Here is a 20,286-nt window from a genome sequence, read left to right on the forward strand (position 1 = left end):
CATCATTGGAGATTAAACCATCTGAAAGAAATTTAACTTCAAAACCCAGATGAGATTTCTCATGAATTGTTCTCCTATGTATTTCGTGGAAGTTATATGACACAAATACTTGTTGTATTATTAAAAATAAAACCAGAATCATTTGTAATTATTCAGCAGGTCTGGCAGCTTATGTACCAAAGAAACTGTTAGACCTGATGAATGTTTACAGTATTTTCTGTTCTCATTTCAGATGTGCAGCATGCTCAATATTTTGCTTTTGCTTCTCTGATGTATTGATGATTTACTTCTTATACATTGCCTCAAGTTTTTCAAACTTATCAGCACTTATTTTTTATTCATGCTTTTAAGACTTGGTTTATTGCTTAGAAGTTTGCAACATAAAACAAAATAATAATTAAACCATATTAGGAGAAATATTCCACAGATGGAACATGAAAATATTTGAAAACACTTACAGCCACTCAAGTTGATGCAAATCATGGAATATTCCTGGCTTTAGCACGGAGATTTTATTCAAACTGAGATATCTGGTGTAAACGAGTAAAAAGGTTGTTAAAGGAAGAAAGATTTGCATTGGTGTAGTATCTTATTTCATCTCAACACGCTTCACAAAATATATTTTTACTATTTGCATATTCAATATTACATATTGAAATACTGTAGATAAATAGCACATGGTATGTGCTTGGTAAAACACCAATACTCTGTCTCGTTCTTATTCATAAAGGTTGTGGGTTGTCCAGGAGAAGTCCATGCATTGTACAAATAGTGCTCTGGAATCCTTAATCTCAAACTGAACTGGCAAGTGGAAACTTGGTTTTGCGTCTCATACTAAGGACTAATTCGACTGTCCATGCTCCCTCCATCTAAAATATCCTAGAATTGATGACTTTGTGATGTGAAAGCAGAGACACCAAGACTTCTGGCTTGAAGTAACCACAAAGCTTATTAATCTTGGAACACTTGTAAGAGATGAGAGTCAGTAAGGACTGCAGATGCTGGAAGCCAGAGCCAATAGATGTGAGGCTGAAAGAGCACAACAGGTCAGACAGAATCCAAGGAGCGGGAAAGTCAAAGTTTCAGACTGAAACTCTTCATCAGGATAAAGAGATAGGAGACTTAATTCCATCAATCCAGTTGAAAACAACGTTCTAAACCACTGTTCCACCGAGCTTGCTTAATTACATGTAGTTTGTACAGATTATTGAAGAACCTAGACTAAACTTTGTAGAATTTTACTGGTTCAATGAAAAACAATTAGTGTTTCAAAATCACCACGAGACAGTTTATTTAAAATCAGTGGTGTTGAGGTGTGACAATACTTTAACAAAGGTTATGTTGTCCTTCATTTTTTTTTAGGAGCTCTAAAAGACACAGACTCCGAAAAGTCTGGGTTTGGATGGGTTTTAGGGCCAGTTTGATAATTGCTAATAGATACTGCCTCAGAAAAAATGCTTTCAAGTTTGAAAATAAATACTTCTACAATGAAAGGGGAGTGGCCAGTTCTCCCAGCTCAGTTTTCTCTCTGGTTTGGTATGGTTTGGTTAGCAAGCAGTAGTGTTGTGAAGCTGCTGGACCCCAAGAGAAGTAGGTCAATGCTAACCCTCTCTGTCTGATATCTCTGCTGTAAGCCCTATGTTTGATTTTACCTTTTGTGCCAAGGGGTGTTTATAGGGATTGTTGCAAGCATTTGGAACAGTATCATTAAGTGGGGATAGTCTGTTGAGTTTTTGAATAGGTTAAGTTATTCGGTATTTTGTTCTCTTTTGTTTATGTTTCATTCGGTAATCTTGTAAACAAATTCTATTTTGTTTAAAACCAAGTGGTTTGACCAGCTCACATCACTCCTGGAATATCTGCGTTTAACCTGCTTAAAACAACTAGTAAAGTTAGGGTCTGGGCTACTTTCTTGAAATGTTTTGTGGGGGTCTGGCCTGGTCTATAACAGAAGTCTATAATTTCCCCGAGTTGAGAGGTTATGCGAGATGACATGCCTTTAAATACTTACAGTCTCTTCAGATGAAAAAGCCCTGCAAAGGCCCTGGTGGAGATGGAATGTATTGAGTTGTTTTGCAAAATCCTATGGAAGAAAGGACAAGCAGTGACTTGAGGAAACAGGCAAGGAAATGAACAAGCAAACTAACAGGCTACAGGATTCAGACAATACAGGACTCAACATTGAGTTCTCCAATTTCAAGTAATCTCCCTTCCCTTCCCCCGACTCCCTTCCCAGCCCCTACCGCTCCCTTTCACTTCTCTCAGCCACCTACAGGATTCATCTCTCCCATTGACCAACCAGGTCGTACCCTCTGCCTGACTTCACCTTTCCCCATTTCACCACTCTTGCCCTGCAAGCCCTTTATCTGCAGCTCCCCCTATACCTACTCCCACCCAGTCCTGAAGAAGGGTTACACCTGAAACATTGACTTCACCACCTTCGGATGATGCCTGGCTTGTTGTATTCTTCCAACCTCCTGCCTGATACCCTGCAATAGGCAAAGCTTGGGACATTTCTGTTGAATTTTCACAGGTAGAATGTGATCTTTGGTAAATTTCTTGCACAAAATGTGTTTCAGCCTACAGGAAGTGCTCCATCTGAGATGAAGTTTGTGTATCAGCAGCCAGGGTTTCAAAAGAAACGCTCTAGTTGGATTAATCATTGTGAATGTATATGTTTAATTCCAGATCATCTGCCTCACAAATAATTTTTAATTATTTCTATAAAGTACAATAACAGGATAAGAAGAGTTTACTTGAGCTTTCTCTCATTCTTTGCATGGGATGTGGCTGTCACTGGCTAGGCCAGCACTTGCTCCTCATCCCTAATTGCTCTTAGAAAAATGACAGTGAGCTGCCAAGGATGGTGAGTACTTGAAGGGGAACATGCTAGGAGTGGTGTTCACATACATCTTCACAGCCCTTGTCCTTCAAGTTGGCAGAGGAGCCAGTTACTGTAGGGCATTTTGTATACAGTACACACTGCTGTCAGCATGCATAGGTACTGGAGGGAGTGAGAGTTTAGGCTGATGGATAGGTTGCTGCTTTGTCCTGAGAGGGTGTTGCTAGATCTACACTCAGGCAGGCACGTTGAATGTACTTCAAGACATCCCTGATTTGTACTTGCAGATGGTAAATTGACCATGGGGAGTCAGGAAGTGAGTTTATTTGCTGCAAAACTCCCTGCCTCTGACCTCTTTTTGTAGCTACAGTATTTATGTGGCAAGTCCTGTTCAGTTTCTGGTCAATGATAGCCCACTGAATTCTGATAGTGGATGATTCAGTGATGGTAATGCCATTGAACATCAAAGACAATTGTTAGATTTTCTCTTGTGAAGATGGTCATTGCCTGGCATTAATGCAGCATGAAGTTAGTGCAGTCTTTTGAAAATGGCCAGCTTTCAATCCGAGGCTAGTATGTTAATCATTTTCATTCCAACAATGGTTTTTAGTTTGTACACAGCTTGCTGTCTTATTTTTGAGAAATGAATGGAGGGCACCTTGGATACACTGGAAAATCATTTTTTACATCTAAATGACAGAATCTATTCTACAATAGTCAGCTCTTTCATTTGACGGCCGATGCATTTGATTTATACTGTTCAGTGGACAAAAACAGCATGTGCTGTTTGGAAAGTAGCTATCTGATCCTGAAAACCCTGAGAGACAGAAGCATGCATCAGGGTCATCATGCTCTGGAAGCTGTTCTGCAGGGCACTGGCTATTCTCTTTGCTTTTGTTCTAAGGAGCTGAAATGTGTCTTTTGGGAGAGTTAGAAGCTGAAACTATTCCCTGGCCAGTTCTTTGTTGGGGGTCTGCTGCAATTTCGTTACAACCGCCACACGCTTCATTGACGTTTATGCAACAGAAAAGGCCTCTTGGATGTTGCCACAAATAAGAAACAGATGGCAATGTGTTCTAATGAAATGGATTGAAGGATAAATATTGCCCCAGACAATGAGGAAAGCTCCTCATGTTTTCTTCGAATCATTGTTTAGATAAGGTCCCAGTTTGATGTCTTATTTGAAAGATGACACTTCCAGTGCTTCCATATTGAAATGCGACTGCCTTATGAGATGTGGGGTAGAGAATTTTGACTCAGAGTTGAGCACTAACCAAGGCTCATGACAAAAATATAACATTAAACAATCAAGAAAGAATTCTGTAAAGGGCATCAAGTAGGAAAGAACAGCCGAAATAAAGATGGACGAGCAGATCAGATTAAAAAGTTTGAACTTGCTCATTTTGATTTCTTGGCACTTTAGTTTTGTCTTTATGTTTGTAGATTATGATTAATGTTATTACAGGTAGAATGTAAATCCTCACAGTGGAATAGCTCTTAACTTGAGGGGAGCTGAATGTTTTACAAAACTTGCCTGCTTGAGGAAATTACCACTATCTTATTTACTGGTGAAAATGGCAGATTTTTAAAAATCCAAGGGGACTCAAGGAGTGATGAATGTGTTATACACAGGTTGAGACATTCACTTTTTATTGCTATCGGTTTCCATTTTCTGAATTTTCACTACAAAAAATGTTCAAGAAGAAAATTGTATTGGATTTGAAACATTAATACTGTTTTTCTCTCCAGATGCTGCCTGACTTGCTAAATTTCTCCAGCAGTTGCTGTATCATAACATTCAAGGTAATGGATGCAGTAGAACCAAAGTTCTACTTTGGTTTCAAAAAGAGAAACTTGTGTGCTGTACAAGTACACTGGTAAAATATTACATTCCACACTACAAGACTTCTCAAACATTAGATTAGATTACTTACAGTGTGGAAACAGGTTCTTTGGCCCAACAAGTCCACACCGACCCCCAACCCACCCATACCCCTAACCTAACACTATGGGCAATTTAGCACAGCCAATTCATCTGACTGGCGCATCTTTGGACTGTGGGAGGAAACCAGAGCACCCGGAGGAAACCCAAATAGACACGGGGAGAACATGCAAACTCCACACAGTCAGTCACCTGAGGCAGGAATTGAACCCAGATCTCTGGCACTGTGAGGCAGCAGTGCTAACCACTGTGCCACCGTGCCACCCACTTTTGTAGGCTGTGTTCAGTTAGTTACTAATGTGTATCTCCTCACTTAATCATTACTGACTGCTTCTCAAATATCATTGTCTTCTGAAATTCCATGAACATAATATGCCTGAACTGCTTCCCCTCCAGTGGCATGGGGTGAAACTGCTTCCAAGGTCAGGGAATATAGGAACAATGGCTTTCAGCCCACGAGCCTGCTGCACTATTCATCTTGATCACAGGTGATCTTCTATCTCTGTGTCATGTCATCTTCCCATGCTATATCCCTTGATATCTATAATAAGTAGAAATTGTCTTGAATATACTCAATGACTGAGCTTTCACAGGCTTCTGGGGTACAGAATTCCAAAGATTCACAATTCTGAATGAAGAAGTTTCACCTCATCTCAGTCCTACATACGCCACCCCTTATTCAGAGACTGTGATTCAGTTCCAGAACCCCACTCCTAGTTAGGGCAAAAATCTTTTCTTCATTGTCCCAGTCAAGACCTGAAAGAATGTTGTATGTTTCATCCCTCATTCTTGGAAACTCGAGAGAGCACAAACCCAGTCTCTGCTCACAGAACAACCCCACAATCTCAGCGATGACCCTGATGAACATGTTTTACACTCCCTAATGTGGCAAATATATCCTTCCTTGCATAAATATGAGAAGTAGCTCATGGACACTGGTGTCCCAGAGTCTAAACCACGACATCACAAATAAACAAGTGTTTATGGTGTTATCATTGCCCATTTCTCACTCTGTAAGACCAGACGACGTAGGAACAGAAGAGCAACATTGTGCCCGTTGAATCTGCTCCACCCTTCAGGGAGATCATGGCTAATCTGACAACCTTTAAATACAGTTTCCTGCCTTTTCGCCATAACCTTCAATCCTCGTCTTGATTAAAAATCTGCTGATTTCAGCCTTGGATATACCTAACAACCCAGCCTCAACAGCCCTCTGGAAAGGGAAATTTCTCTTCATTTTTGTCTTAAATGTGCAACCCCTATTATGAAATTATACCCTTGGCTCTCAAACTCTTACACAGGGGATACAACCCTTCTGTATTTACCCTGCACCCTAAGAATCTTGCATTTTTCAATAAGATCACCTCCCATTCTTCTGGAGTTCAACAGATACAGGCCTAACCTACTCAATCTTAAGATTGTCTCCTCATATCTGGTATCAGCTGAGTGAAGCTTCCCTCAAATGCTGTGACAACACAAACTCCCACATAACAATGTGCTGAGAGTTTAGAGTGCAAGTACATCCAGAGGTCTCTCTGATACAAGGGCCGAGTGAGGAGGCTGGAGCATGTGGTGGTGATTTTGGAGGAGGTTACGTTTGGAAGACTGGAAAGGGCATACACCTGGGAGGTGGGAAACATGGTGAGGGACACCACATTATCACTGAGGGCCTCTGCTCATTCTTGGTCATGGTGCTCATGTACAAATCTTCCAAGGCCTCATCCATCCCCAACAAAGTTGCTTCCAGTTCAGGGTCAGATGTGTAGACAATGGGAAAGATACCTACAGATTTATGAAGGCTCTCCTTCCTGCTGCTGGATGATAGTGAAATTTTGCCCCAGATTTCTTTCCTTAATTTCTCAACCTCTGTTCCCAGCTATGTGTCAAATTGTTGTTCAGTAATGAAGTCCTTTGGACATTTTACTATTTTAAAAGTGCTCTAAAAATTCAAGTTCCAAATCTTTTAAAAAAGGTGTTGTTACTCCCAGTGAGCTTATATTCTAGAGCCTAACGAGGTACCTTTCTCATTTACAATTTATATAACAGCTGTCTGAAAAGCTTGTCTTGGTAAATTTGGTTACAGCCTAGTTAGGAGTGGGTCTATGTAGTGCAGGTAAGAGCAGGAAGTTGCAGAGATGAAGAGGTATGGGAATAAATTATAGTAAACTAGTTCAATGTAAGCAAGTCTGCACATGTCTACTTCGGACACAAGAAAAATAATTATGGGACTAAGTACACAAATCAGTAAAATCTAATCCAGTGCTGAAGAAGGGTCACTGGAGCTGAAAGATTGACTCTGATTTCTCTCCACAGGTGCTACCAGACCTCATGAGATTTTCCAGCAATTTCTGTTGTAACTAAAATATAATGTACAAGTACAGAAAATATCTTAAAAAGGGCTGGTTGGACTAATATAAAAATGGAAGAAATCTAAGCATCAATATGTTTCAAGCTCTTTTTGGAGCATGGTGTTCAGTTCTGGGCGTTGCATCTTAATAAGTATATATTGTTCCTGGAATGGTGCAGCATAGATTCATTACAATAATACCGGAAGTCAGAAGTTGAAATAATGCAAAGTGGTCGTAAACATGGATTGTATCCATTTCTTGTTGTACAAAAGTTGGAAGAGTTTTAAAATATTAAAAGGATGTTCTCAGTCTGACAGTTCCTCTGGTGGGGGAATCAAGAACACATGAACATCATATTAAAATTAGTATTAGGCCAGATGATGATTAATGGAATTCTGAAGTTGCACTTCCCACCCCCTGTCCACCCAATAATTTTGACTCACACCCCCAAATATACTGGAGTGACTGGAGATTTCAGGACTGATAGAGATAGATTTTCATTGGCTAAAGCAATCGATGGCAGGGAAAAGATAGGAATAATAAGAGGTGAGATGTAGACAATCTAACATTCAAATCAGCATTCACAATTTTTAGTAATCCACAAAACATCAGGAATGACTTGGTATTGAGTAACTAAGTAACTTTATTGGAAGATATTACAAGCTGAGTTTTTTTTTTAATTAGACCCTCGTTCTGAGGAGAACTTAGTGTCTGTCAGTATAGACATATAAAATCCAAATGTTGTAAAGGGTGTTATTTTTGTGCAGATTACTATCTTGCAGGTTATACCATTCTTTTGTGTGAATACTGGTGATCAGAATTAGGTAATTCATGTAGAATTGTCATTCCTGTTTCCCTCCCAGTGCTAGCAGGTTGCATGTACTTCAATGTTATGAACATACTCAAGTGTGAGGGGAATTTTCTGCAGCACATCTGTTCAGTTTGTTTTTAGCATAAGAGCATGAGAGGCACTTATGAGGTACAAAATCAAACCAGAGGAACTAATTAATTAATGGATGATTCACCATGGGACAGGGAGTGATGGGTGGGGGTAGAATAACTGGTTATCGTCAAAATAAGTAGGAATGTCTCTCTGAAAGACAAACCATGAGCATTAAGCATAGATCCATCTTCTATAATCTAATTTCAAAGTCTTGTCTGCTTGTCAAAGGTTTGCACTTTTCCTCCTAAACCATTAGCTCAGATTTGTGTAAACTATAAATCACAAATCAAGTTTGCAATCAGACTAAATATAGCACACTTGGTTCGTGCATTTTGAAGGGTTCCATGGCTAGCTAATTTATTCTTTTAATATTAGAGAAATACTCACAGAAGCTCCAGTTGTCTGTATCTAATGAATTGGTCATCAAGGAGGATTGTGATGTTGTTTTGCATTAGCAACCTAGATTGAGGCAGAAGACAAAGTTTTAAAACAGTTTTGGTTTACTAAGGTAAGACACATATAACAGCAATGAATTCTTATATATAGGTAGTGGGCATGAATGTAGAGTGGCTAGCGTATCTTGTTGTCACTACATATGCTGTAGATGAACCAAGAATATGTCCAATGTGCATGCATGCACTCCAGCCACAAATTACATCAGGTGTCACAGCAGTGAAGATGTTAGCAAGCTGCTAATGCAGAACAGGCAGATCAGTGTACAACATTGACTTAATGTAATTTCACAGCTCCTCACAGTAACCTATGCCGTCTCTTAACATCACTTATTATGGGGAAGAAAACCACCACCACCCTATTTCAAATGATCACCAACTACTTACAGGTTAGATCCTGGCTGATTTAGATTAGATTCCCAACAGGTCCACACTGACCCTACAAAGAGGAACCCACCCAGACCCATTTCCCTCTGACTAATGCACCTAACACTATAGGCAATTTAGCATGGCCAATTCACCTGACCTGCAGATCTTTGGACTGTGGGAGGAAACTGGAGGACACAGAGGAAACCCACGCAGACACGAAGAGAATGTTCCACACAGACAGTTACCTGAGACTGCAATTGAACCCAGGTCTCTGATGCTGTGAGGCAGCAGTGCTAACCATTGAGCCACCGTGCTGTTCATAAGTTGTGAATGTTTTTAGGGAGCGATGTGGTAGATGTTGAAGGTCAGCTTACTGAATACAAAACCTTTGCATACACTAGCTGCTCCCAGAAATTAATAAATATTCCTCTTGGAATAAAGCCAGACTGCATGGTTGAGCAGTGAGCTTCCAAACAAGTGACTGAACAGTTGAGGAGAAACACAGGAAGAAGTGATATCAGCAGAAGCCCATATCTGTGCAAAGTGTTCCTGCCCGAACTTCAAATGAGGAACAATGCATAAGACTTCTGCATTTCAACCCAGACATCCTCACAGGAATCTGCCATTCAATGCAGTTACAATTCTAACCCCAAAGCAGGGCAAGAACTACTTTGCCAGTGGCTGTGAACATTACCAGGACAATGAAACTTTACTCATCTGGCCCCTGCTAGGATGGAATCAGGGATTTTTGCATTATCTTGTAGCTTGTCATTCTTATTCTGTGAGGTTCCCGAATCAAAGACAGCTAACTTTATTTCATTTTGTTTTGCCAGACACAAACGGATGGAGAGAATTGTAGTCTTGCTTGGATTGGAGACCTTTCCATGATGCAGGCTGTCATTGACAGCACACATTGTGTCTCAGGCACAAGATGTGAAGTTTGCTCCATACTGGAACTGGAGGAATTCTACTCCCTCAAAACCCAGCTGGTTTGTGGCCATACACAGTGAGTCATGCAGGTCAGTCATCTAGCAACAACTGTGATGCCTTCTGTGGCAGTCAAGGGCAATTAGGGATGGGCAACAAATGTCAGCCTTGCCAGTCACACCTGCATCCTCTGAAAAAATAAAAATAAACTCTGACTTAAATAACTAGGGTGACTTCACTGCCAAGTGGACAAAGCACCATCCCAATACACATCCTGAGGGTAACCTTTTCTTTATTTCTTCATGGAATGTGGGCATCACTGGCAAGACCAGCATCCTTAATTGCCCAGAGGGCAACTAAACTTCAACCGCATTGCTGTGGGTCTGCAGTCACATGTAGGCCAGACCATGTAAAGACAGCAGTTACCTTCCCTAAAGGGCATTAGTGAACCAAATGGGCTTTCCTGACAATCAGCAATGGTTTTATGGTCATCATTACATTCCTAATTCCAGAGATTTTACTAAATTCAATTTCCACCATATGCTGTGGCTAGATTCAAGGCCGGATCCCTAGAACAGTATCATGGGCCCCTGGATTTATAGTTTAGCAATAATACCGCTAGGCTATCACTCCCCACACATGGAGGATCAATGTTATGCTTTCTATTGTACATTTCTGTAAGCACATCCAATAAAAATTCTGGAATTACTTTAATATCAATTTTCTTTCTAGAAATTTTCTAACTCTGATCATTAGCGGAAAAGCTATTAAAGATAAAATGCAGGAGGAATGAGGTGGCCGCTTTATTTCTGGCATTTCCTCCCAAATCTTTGGAGATCAAAGAGGCTTCCTTCAGATATGAGTAGATTGTAGATGGCTTTGTGGACTTGGTAAGTAAATTGTTTCTTATGTTGTCAGAGAGAAAAACATAGGGAAGTGTAAAAGTCTGGAACGAGGTGGGAAAACTGCTTTCCAAAAACAAAGAAACACTGAAGTCTGTTTGATGTGGACATCACTCTGGTAATTGTGTTACTTAAGGAGAGGAATGGTCAAGTCACTTACAGTTTTGTTACATTGGTGGAAACTGTTGGCACAGTGTTAAGCCCTGCATCTTCACAGGTGATTTTAAAACCTTCACACATACATCTGTTTGGATACAAGTCGAGTACTGGAATGAAGTGTAAGATTGTCAATGAGTTAAAAGTTCACAAATATTACACAGAATCACAAAGGAATGCATTAGGAAACTTTCTCTACACAGAGATGCAATACTGGGAACTGGGAATTGGAATTTTTAAATTCAGGAATTTAAAGTCCTGATAACTGTATAATGCTGTGTGACTGCAATTTTTTGGCAACTAATTAAGCTATTTTTCAAATGGGAAACACAAATCTACAAATCAGGTATAGTATCTGGTTACTCACAGCAATCTTCTAATTCATCACTAATAGTTGTGACTTGGTCGAAGTACCAATCTACAAGTTTTGGCCAGCCATAGATGTCAGCTGAAACAGGAAAAATAAAGCCGATGAGTGACGCAGGAGATTATATCAAAGCTTCACTCTTGAGATAAATTCCAAAGTGGCTTTAAAATCAGATTTGCTAGGAGCGAGAAAGAGGTACAATCTTCCCAGAGGCTGCCTCCTAATTGGAGACCTCTGCATCACATTCTTAGTAAGATGGTTGACTCACAGTCACACAAGAGAGGTGGGTAGTTCAATATGGAGGCATCCTCTGAGGCAAGGATCTAAATTAATCAATATGAGGTCAAAGCCATGAGGCTGCTCGGAGAAGAGGGTGAACCATTTGGCTTCAGGCTGAGGCCTTTCATGGCCCCATCTCTAGTGTGGAGCAGATAACCAACTCTGCTCTGAAACTGCGACTGGGCATTGGCTACTGTATATTTTACTGGCTGTCCAACTGCTTCCTAGAAATTCAACCCTGTCTTTTAAAAACAGCAAGAACAGCCAGAATCTAATTGCTTTCAGGAGACTAGTTTTGCCTAAATCCTAGAAATTTTGCTTTTTATATGACAATTTGTATAACCAATCCTCTGCAAACTAGTTAAGGTAAACATTATGCCATTGATTACTTTGGATCTAAATATCACTATATTTGACAAAGGTTGGGGCAAAGTTTTTTTATGTCATCAAAGGCAGTTGGCACAAAGTCAATAATCAAACATGTCATTATCTGCTATCTCTACAGTAAATTGAATGCAAGACTGCCTTGAGAGTCCCTTCCAAACAAAATATATTAACATGAAAAATTGTCTGGAGGCAGGTCATAACACCATTGATTTTTCAAGATACATATCTATCAAATTGCCTCTGACATCTGTCCTATATCTATCACCCCTCAATTTAAAGCTGTGTCCCCTCATGCTGGCCATCACCACCCGAGGAATGATGTCCACCCTATCTAATCCTCTGATCATCTTGTACACCTCTTAAGTCACCTCTCAAACTTCTTCTCTCTCGTGAAAATAGCCTCAAATCCCTCAGCCTTTCCTCATAAGACATTCCCTTCATACCAGGCAACATCCTGGTAAATCTCCTCTGCACCCTTTCCAATGCTTCCACATCCTTCCTATAATGTGGCAACCAGAACTGTACACAATACTTCACGTGCAGCCATACCAGAGTTTTGTACAGCTGCAACATGACCTCATGGTTCTGAAACTCAATCCCTCTACCAATAAAAGCTAACACGCCGTATGCATTCTTAACTAACTCTATCAACCTGTGTGGCGACTTTCAGGGATCTATGCACATGGCCACTGAGATCTCTCTGCTCATCTACAGTACCAAGAATCTTAACATTAGCCCAGTATTCTGTACTTCTGTTACTCCTTCTACAGTGAATCACCTTACACTTTTCTGCATTAAACTCCATTTGCCACCTCTCAGCCCAGCTCTGCAGCTTATCTATGTCCCTCTGTAACATGCAACATCCTTCTACACTGTCCACAACTGCACTGACTTTAGTGTCATCTGCAAGTTTACTAACCCACCCTTATATGCCCTCATCAGGTCATTAATAAAAATGACAAAGAGCATTGGCCCCAAAACAGATCCTTGATGTACCCCATCAGTAACTGAACTCCAGGATGAACATATCCTGTCAACCACCACCCTTTGGCTTCTTACAGCTAGCCAATTTCTAATCCAAACCGCTAAATCACCCTCAATCCCATGCCTCAGTATTTTCTGCAATAGCCTAACATGGGGAGCCTTATCAAATGCCTTACTGAAATCCATATACACCACATCGACTGCTTTACCCTCATCCACCTGTTTGGTCACCTTCTCAAAGCACTCAATAAGGTTTGTGAGGCACGACCTACCCTTCACAAAACCGTGTTGATTATCCCTAATCAAATTATTCCTTTCTGATGATTAAAAATCCTACTTCTTATGATCCTTTCCAACACATTACCCACAACCAAAGTAAGGCTCACTAGTCTATAATTTCCAGGGTTGTCCCTACTCCCCATCTTGAACAAGGAGACAACATTTGCTGTCGTCCAGTCCTCTGGCACTATTCCTGTAGACAATGATGACAAAGATCAAAGCCAAACGCTCTGCAATCTCCTCCCTAGCTTCTCAGAAAATCCTAGATTAAATCCCATCCAACCCAGGGGATTTATCTATTTTCACACTTTCCAGAATTGCTAACAATTCCTCGTTATGAACCTTAATTCCACCTAGCCTAATAGCCTGTATCTCAGTATTCTCTTTGACAACATTGTCGTTTTCTACTGTGAATACTGACGAAAAATATCCATTTAGTGCCTCTCCTATCTCCTTGGACTTCATGCACAACTTCTCACTACTGTCCTTGACTAGCTCTAATCTTACTCTAATCATTCTTTTATTCCTGACATACTTGTAGAAAGCCGTGGGACAGGACTTACAAGTATTTGGAAAGCCAAGGACTGTTTAGAGATAGTCAACATGGCTTTGTGCGTGGGAAATTATGTCTTAATAACTTGATTGAGCTTTTTGAAGAAGCAACAAAGAGGTTGATGAGGGCAGAGAGATGAATGTGATCTATATGGACATTAGTAAAGCTTTCAACAAGGTTCCTCATGGTAGACTGCTTAGCAAGGTTAGATCATATGGAGTACAGGGAGAACTAGCCACTTGGATACAGAACTGGCTTGAAGGTGGAAGACAGAGGGTGGTGGTGGAGGGTTGTTTTTCAGGCTGGAGGCCTGTGACTAGTGCCACATGGATCGGTGCTGGCCCACTGCTTTTCTTCATTTATATAAATGATTTGGATGTAAATATAGGAAGCATAGTTAGTGAGTTTGCAGGTGACACCCAAATTGGAGATGCAGTGGATAGTGAAGAAGGTTACCTCAGAGTACAATGGCATCTTGATCAGATGGGCCTATGGGATGAGGAGTGGCAGATGGAGTTTAATTTAGATAAATATGGGGTGCTGCATTTTGGGAAAGCAAATCTTAACAGGGCTTATACTCTTAACGATAAGGTCCTGGGGGGAGTTGCTGAACATGACCTTGGAGTGGAAGTTCATAGTTGCTTGAAAGTGTAATCGCTGGTAGATAGGATAGTGAAAAAGGTGTTTGGTATGCTTGGTTTATTAGTCAATGCATTGAGTATAGGCGTTGGGAGTTCATGTTGAGTCTGCACAAATATTGGTTAGGCCTCTTTTGGAATATTGTGTGCAATTCTGGTCTTTACCCCTACAAGAAGGATGTTGTGAAACTTGAAAGAGTTCAAAAAGATTTACAAGGATGCTGCCACAGTTCGAGGGTTTGAGCTATCTTACGAAGCTGAATAGGCTGGGGCTGTTTTCACTGGAGTATTGGAGGCTGAGGGGTGACCTTATAGAAGTTTATAAAATCATGAGGGGCAGGGAGTCCAGAACTAGAGGGCATAGATTTAAGGTGAGAGGAGAAAGATATAAAAGGAATCTGAAGGGCAACAGTTTCATGCAGAGGGTGGTGCATATATGCAATGAGCTGCCAGAGGAAGTGGTGGAGGCTAGTACAATTACAACATTTGAAAGGCATCTGGATGGGCATATGAATCAGAAGGGTTTGGAGTGATATGGGCCAAATGCTGGCAAATGGGACTGGATTGATTTTGGATATATGGTCAGCGTGGACGAGTTGGATTGGAGGGCCTGTTTCTGTACTGTACACCTCTATGACTCTATAACTCAAACACACAGATTCCTACACCTGTTATCAACATTAACCCGGCTGTACCTACCACATTTGTCCTCATCAGCTCCATTTTCACAGTCCGTGACCCCATTGCATTGTAGTGGCTGTGGTAGACACATGCTGACATTGCCACAAGGGAAGTATCCAAGGGGGCAGTATCTGGTTGTAAAAAATGCACTGGAAGCTGCAACAAGAAAGTGGAAAGATAACATTAAGCATTCTAAGTATAGGTTTCCAATTTGAAAATCCAATGTGATTTCACTGTGTGAACTTGTGGAAAAAATGCTAATTCTACTTAGAAATACTCAGGTATATGATTTAATCTCAGATGTTTTGCACCACAATATCTGGAGTCTGAATATATCCCAAGATTCTGCAGGTACCAATATGTACAAGTCAATAGTTGAAGCTTTATATTGTCTGAATAATGGTTCAGTTTTGGTCCTTTTTCTAATCAGCCATGGCATTTTTGGCTTCTGACTATTTGCTTTTGTCATGACTCACTTGGGAAAGTGAGCCTGTACTTGAGCCCTATAGTTCCTGGGGTCATCACAATAATTAACAATGTAATCCAAATACACAACATCTAATGAACTCAGGTTATAAATAAAACCACTAACGAGGTTTCTGTAAGTAGCAAGAAACTACTAATTACCAACAAAGACATCATTTCTAACCACAGGCAGACATAATGTAAATGATCATCATGTAACTCTACTTGCTAAAATTATAACCCTCTTCTTAAACCACTTCACACACTTGCACAAAGACAAGATGTTATGAGTGGAGAAAGAATAATGGGAAGCATTGTTCAACAATACCAGTCCACCAGATTCAATGAGATGTCCCTTTTGCTTCCCAAGACATTTTGATCCAAATTTCCTTATTCTTTCCATCTTCTTATTAGTTCTTTACCACAGACACTGGGCAATTAGCACATTAATTGTTCAGTCTTTCAGTCACTGGTTAGAGGCAACAGCTTCCATCAATAGGTGGAAGAGAATAGCTAGCTATCTTCCAGATTTTGGTTACTTCTCTGCAGTGAGAGAGATCTTATTTCTATTGCAAGCTGGAGGTTTCTGCCTCTGCATTGTTCACAAACTGTCTATTCACCTGTCCTTGAGCTGATCAGAGAGCTGTACCCATGCTGATGATTCCTAACCTATACAAGAAGTCCTGTATGCACAAACCAATCAGTAATCTCTCTGGGCAAAGCTATTCTGCATAAACACCCATGGTGACATAGCATTTTAGATATCTTCCCTCACTGCTTGAACAGATCAACAGTGTAAACACAACTCACAATGAGTTCCAGGTACTTGTTTTTAAATATGTTGCAACTTCTTCCATAGTCCTTGGTTTGAAGTGGTCCTTTTCCCATTTTGATCCACAGTGCAAAATGAAGCAACATAAAAGGATGTTTTTACACTTAATATCGATTATATTTAATATGGAAGCCATTGATCACCATTTTATATTTTACTTACTGAAAAATGGCATGTAGAAATAAAGGAATTTGTCTATTTTATTTCTAAGTTTGCATTTGCTGTTTTAATTTGCAAAGCCTTGATGGAATTTTATTTTGAAGAATAGCTTAAAACATGTTAAAATCCTTATTTTCAATTTTTAGTTTCAATCCTTCAAATATTGTTGCTTTATATATTAGTAATGACTTGCATGCAGTCTGTTTCCTGGGCCTCTCCTGACCCCATTCTTCAATTAATCTAAAATCTATTGTTACTGGATAACAAAATGTTCTTTTCTTACTATCTTGGTTATGAATTTGTTCCGAATGTCTGCCCTTGATGAATTATGCATAACATGTGTTGGATCAATTGAGGAGATTTTGGCTGCAGTAGACTGATATAACTGCTAAAACAATATTAACATATTTTGGATATACTTCAGTCATTCAGTAACTGAATCCACTGCTCCAGCTTCAGTTTTCTCAGTGTGTGTGTTTGTATTGCGTACCACCATGCTGCAGTTATAGAATAAATGCAACTTGAATTTGAAGTCAAGACTCAACCTGATAAAGGCATGAAAGTGAGATTTCTTGAAAGAGAAGAGAACTTTCACTATGCTTCGCTTTGTAATCAATTTGCATTGTAACAATTAAGTATCAGTACGTGCGTTTCGTGTCAGTACAAGGCAAAAAAACAACTTTGCACCAATGCTGAATTTGTAGCGTAAATGCATTCATTGATGTCTCTCATCATAAAGGTAATCCTACATTACAAATAAGCACAGAACATACACTGAATGAGAAGGAATCATTTGGTCAATGAAACTTGTTCTTTCCATAAATTGTTAATACTATAACTTATTGGTGTGTACGGAGCTAACGCAGGAGGACAAGTTGCATAAACTGAACATACATTCCCCAGACAATGGATGATCTGAACAAAAGTTTAAAATATTAAAAGATTCAGTAGAATAGATCTATAGAAACTAATTCCTCTCACGGGAGTATCAAGATCGAAGGGATATAGAAAATTAGAATCCCTACAGTGTGGAAGCAGGCAGTTCAGTACTTCAAGCCCACACTGACTGCAGAAGAAGATCCCACCAGACTCATCCTATCCAAATGCCTGGTTAATCCACTCAGCCTGCATATCCCTGGGCAGTATAGCACAGCCAATTCAGCTAAACCGTACATCTTTGGACTTGAAACCGGAGCACCTGAAGGAAACATATAGACATGGGGAGAATGTGCAAACTCTACACAATCATTCAAGGGCGGAATTGAACCTGGGTCCCTGGTGCCATGAAGCAGCAGTGCTAACTACTAAGCCAGTCATTTAGAAGCAGGAGCTAAAATAATTTTTATTTCAAAAACTGCTCAGGATTTTCTCAAGTGTTATATCTGATTTTCATGAGATCAATTTGAATTCTCACAAATTGCTTTATTCAGTGATGCATTCAAGTAGCAACATTATTATATCTGTTCTTGTATTGACCAATGGTATATTGTAATGAAAGGTGCCTGATGTATACATATATTAATATAATTTTTGGAGTTTGTGTTTTAAAATAGTGGCATCTGGTTACTTGTTTTGAAAATTTCTTTAATAAAAGGTGTACAGCAGTGACCTAAACCAATAGGTGTCAGAGGCGAAGGTCTCCTGAAGTATTAATGGAAAGTGTTTTTACTGTGGTGGTTTTATAAAAGGTTGGAGCAAACGTTAAGGGTCATCAGCTTATTTTTGATTCAGAATAATCAATGATTGCCATCTACCTGACTGTACCTGCGGCTTTTCTCCCTTCCTACAGTTACCATCCATTACATGCCGTAGCTCTTGTAAATTCCTCATTGCCTCTCACTGCTGCTCTAACCAAACCATGCGATCTAATAGGATTCACAACCAAAGACACTTCCTGCAGACATAATCGTCAGGAACATGGAAACTCTCCCCGAATTCTCATATCAGACAGGCAGAGCATGTCACTCTACTAAAGGCCATCTTTGCTCCTTTACAATCTACAGATGCAGAAAATAGCATTGTCTCTGCTTTTAAAAACAGTGCTCCAGGCTAACTTAATACCTATGGTTTACATTTTTTATATTTAATCAAGAGACAGATTTCAATAAAAATTATAATCAAGGAAGAACCCACTCAAGTCACTACTATAGACTTCCAGCAAAGTTACAAGTTAAAAACTATGCACCCAGTGGTGGCTACAAGGATTGGTGCTGGGTCCACTGCTTTTCATAATTCATATAAATGATTTTGATGTGAACATAGGAGGCATAGTTAGTAAGTTTGCAGATGACACCAAAATTGGAGGTGTAGTGGGCAGAGAAGGTTACTTCAGAGTACAATGGAATCTTAATCAGATGGGCCAGTGGGCTGAGGAGTGGCAGATGGACTTTAATTTAGATAAAGGTGAGGTGCTGCATTTTGGAAAAGCAAATTTTAGCCAGGACTTATACATTTAATGGTAAGTTCCTGGGGAATGTTGCTGAACAGAGACCTTGGAGTGCACGTTCATAGTTCCTTGAAAGTAAAGTTGCAGATAGATGGATAGTGAAGAAGGCGTTTGGTATGCTTTCCTTTTGGTCAGAGCATTGAGTACAGGCGTTGGGAGGTCATGTTGAGGCTGTACAGGACATTGGTTGGGCTAGTTTTGGAATATTACATGCAATTCTAGTCTCCTTCCTATTGGAAGGATTTCATGAAACTTGAAAGGGTTCAGAAACGATTTACAAAGATGTTGCCAGAGTTTGATTATTTGAGCTATTAGGAAGAGGCTGAATAAGGTGGGGATGTTTTCCCTGGAGCATCAAAGGCTGAAGGGTGATCTTATAGATGTTTATAAAATCAAGAGGGACATGGATAGGATAAATAGTCAAGGTTTTGTGGTGGAGGAGTCCAGAACTATAGGGCATAGGTTTAGGGTGAGAGGGGAAAGATATAAAAGGGACCTAAGGGCAACCTTTACACACAGAGGATGATATGTGTATGGAATCAGCTGTTAAAAGAAGTGGTGGAGGCTGGTACAATGACATCTGAATGAGTATATGAATAGAAAGGGTGAGAGGGATATATGCCAAGTGCTGGCAAATAGGACCAAATTAGATTAGGATATCTGGTTGGCATGGATGGGTTGGACCAAAGCGTTTATGTGCTGTGCATCTCTATGACTCTATAATTGGTTTTAGTTTGCAAAACCTCAGAAATTAAAAGTTTTTGGAAATTTAGAGGATCTGATTGGGGTCAGAAACCAGATCCATTCCTAAAATAGGAGATTAGGTTGTTCAGTTGAATTCAGGATAAGAAAAGTAACATTAGTAGAAATGTTTAGTTTGTGAAACTTCATTTGTCAGAAAGCACAGGTAATTAAAAGCTGAGAAAGTCTAAACCCTCAATTTTGTGAGTAGTCACGTGAGAAGACTTCACAATTTGCAGGTAAGGAAGTGTTTTATTCCTTCATGGAATGCGGGCTTCGCTGGCTGGGCCAGCATTTATTTTCCATCCCCAGTTGCCTTTGAGCATGTGTTGTGAGCCGTCTGGGAGAAATCAGCTAAAATGAACTTCAAAATTCAATTTAGAGAGTTCATTTCTCTGGAGTTAAACTTTTGTAAAGTGATGGTTTGGGGGATAGATGGAAACATCGTCTTGCTGGGTGTTTCCAATTTTTAAAAAAAAATTAGATCCCATTTCTAAATAACTTTATTTTGTTTTTGTTATGTAGCAAAACCTCTGTCCTGTCCTGGAGAAACTCCAATTTAGTGTGGTTGTGTTTCGGTGAATGACCAGGTGT

General features: G+C 39.9%; 1 protein-coding gene across 1 annotated transcript in view; it reads right to left on the minus strand.

The window, feature by feature from the left end:
- Positions 1–18,335, minus strand: part of rxfp2l (relaxin family peptide receptor 2, like) — a 68,601-nt gene extending 50,266 nt beyond the window's left edge. The window contains exons 1-6 of the mRNA XM_060832319.1: positions 18,299–18,335; positions 15,068–15,205; positions 11,249–11,329; positions 10,886–10,991; positions 2,012–2,083; positions 459–530 (exon numbers count right to left, since the gene is read on the minus strand). Coding sequence (XP_060688302.1) covers positions 459–530; positions 2,012–2,083; positions 10,886–10,991; positions 11,249–11,329; positions 15,068–15,205; positions 18,299–18,335 — 506 coding nt within the window. The remainder of the gene's footprint in view (positions 1–458; positions 531–2,011; positions 2,084–10,885; positions 10,992–11,248; positions 11,330–15,067; positions 15,206–18,298) is intronic.
- Positions 18,336–20,286: the final 1,951 nt, after the last annotated feature.

The sequence above is a fragment of the Hemiscyllium ocellatum genome, chromosome 11, assembly GCF_020745735.1.
Source record: "Hemiscyllium ocellatum isolate sHemOce1 chromosome 11, sHemOce1.pat.X.cur, whole genome shotgun sequence".
Taxonomy (NCBI): Eukaryota; Metazoa; Chordata; class Chondrichthyes; order Orectolobiformes; family Hemiscylliidae; genus Hemiscyllium; species Hemiscyllium ocellatum.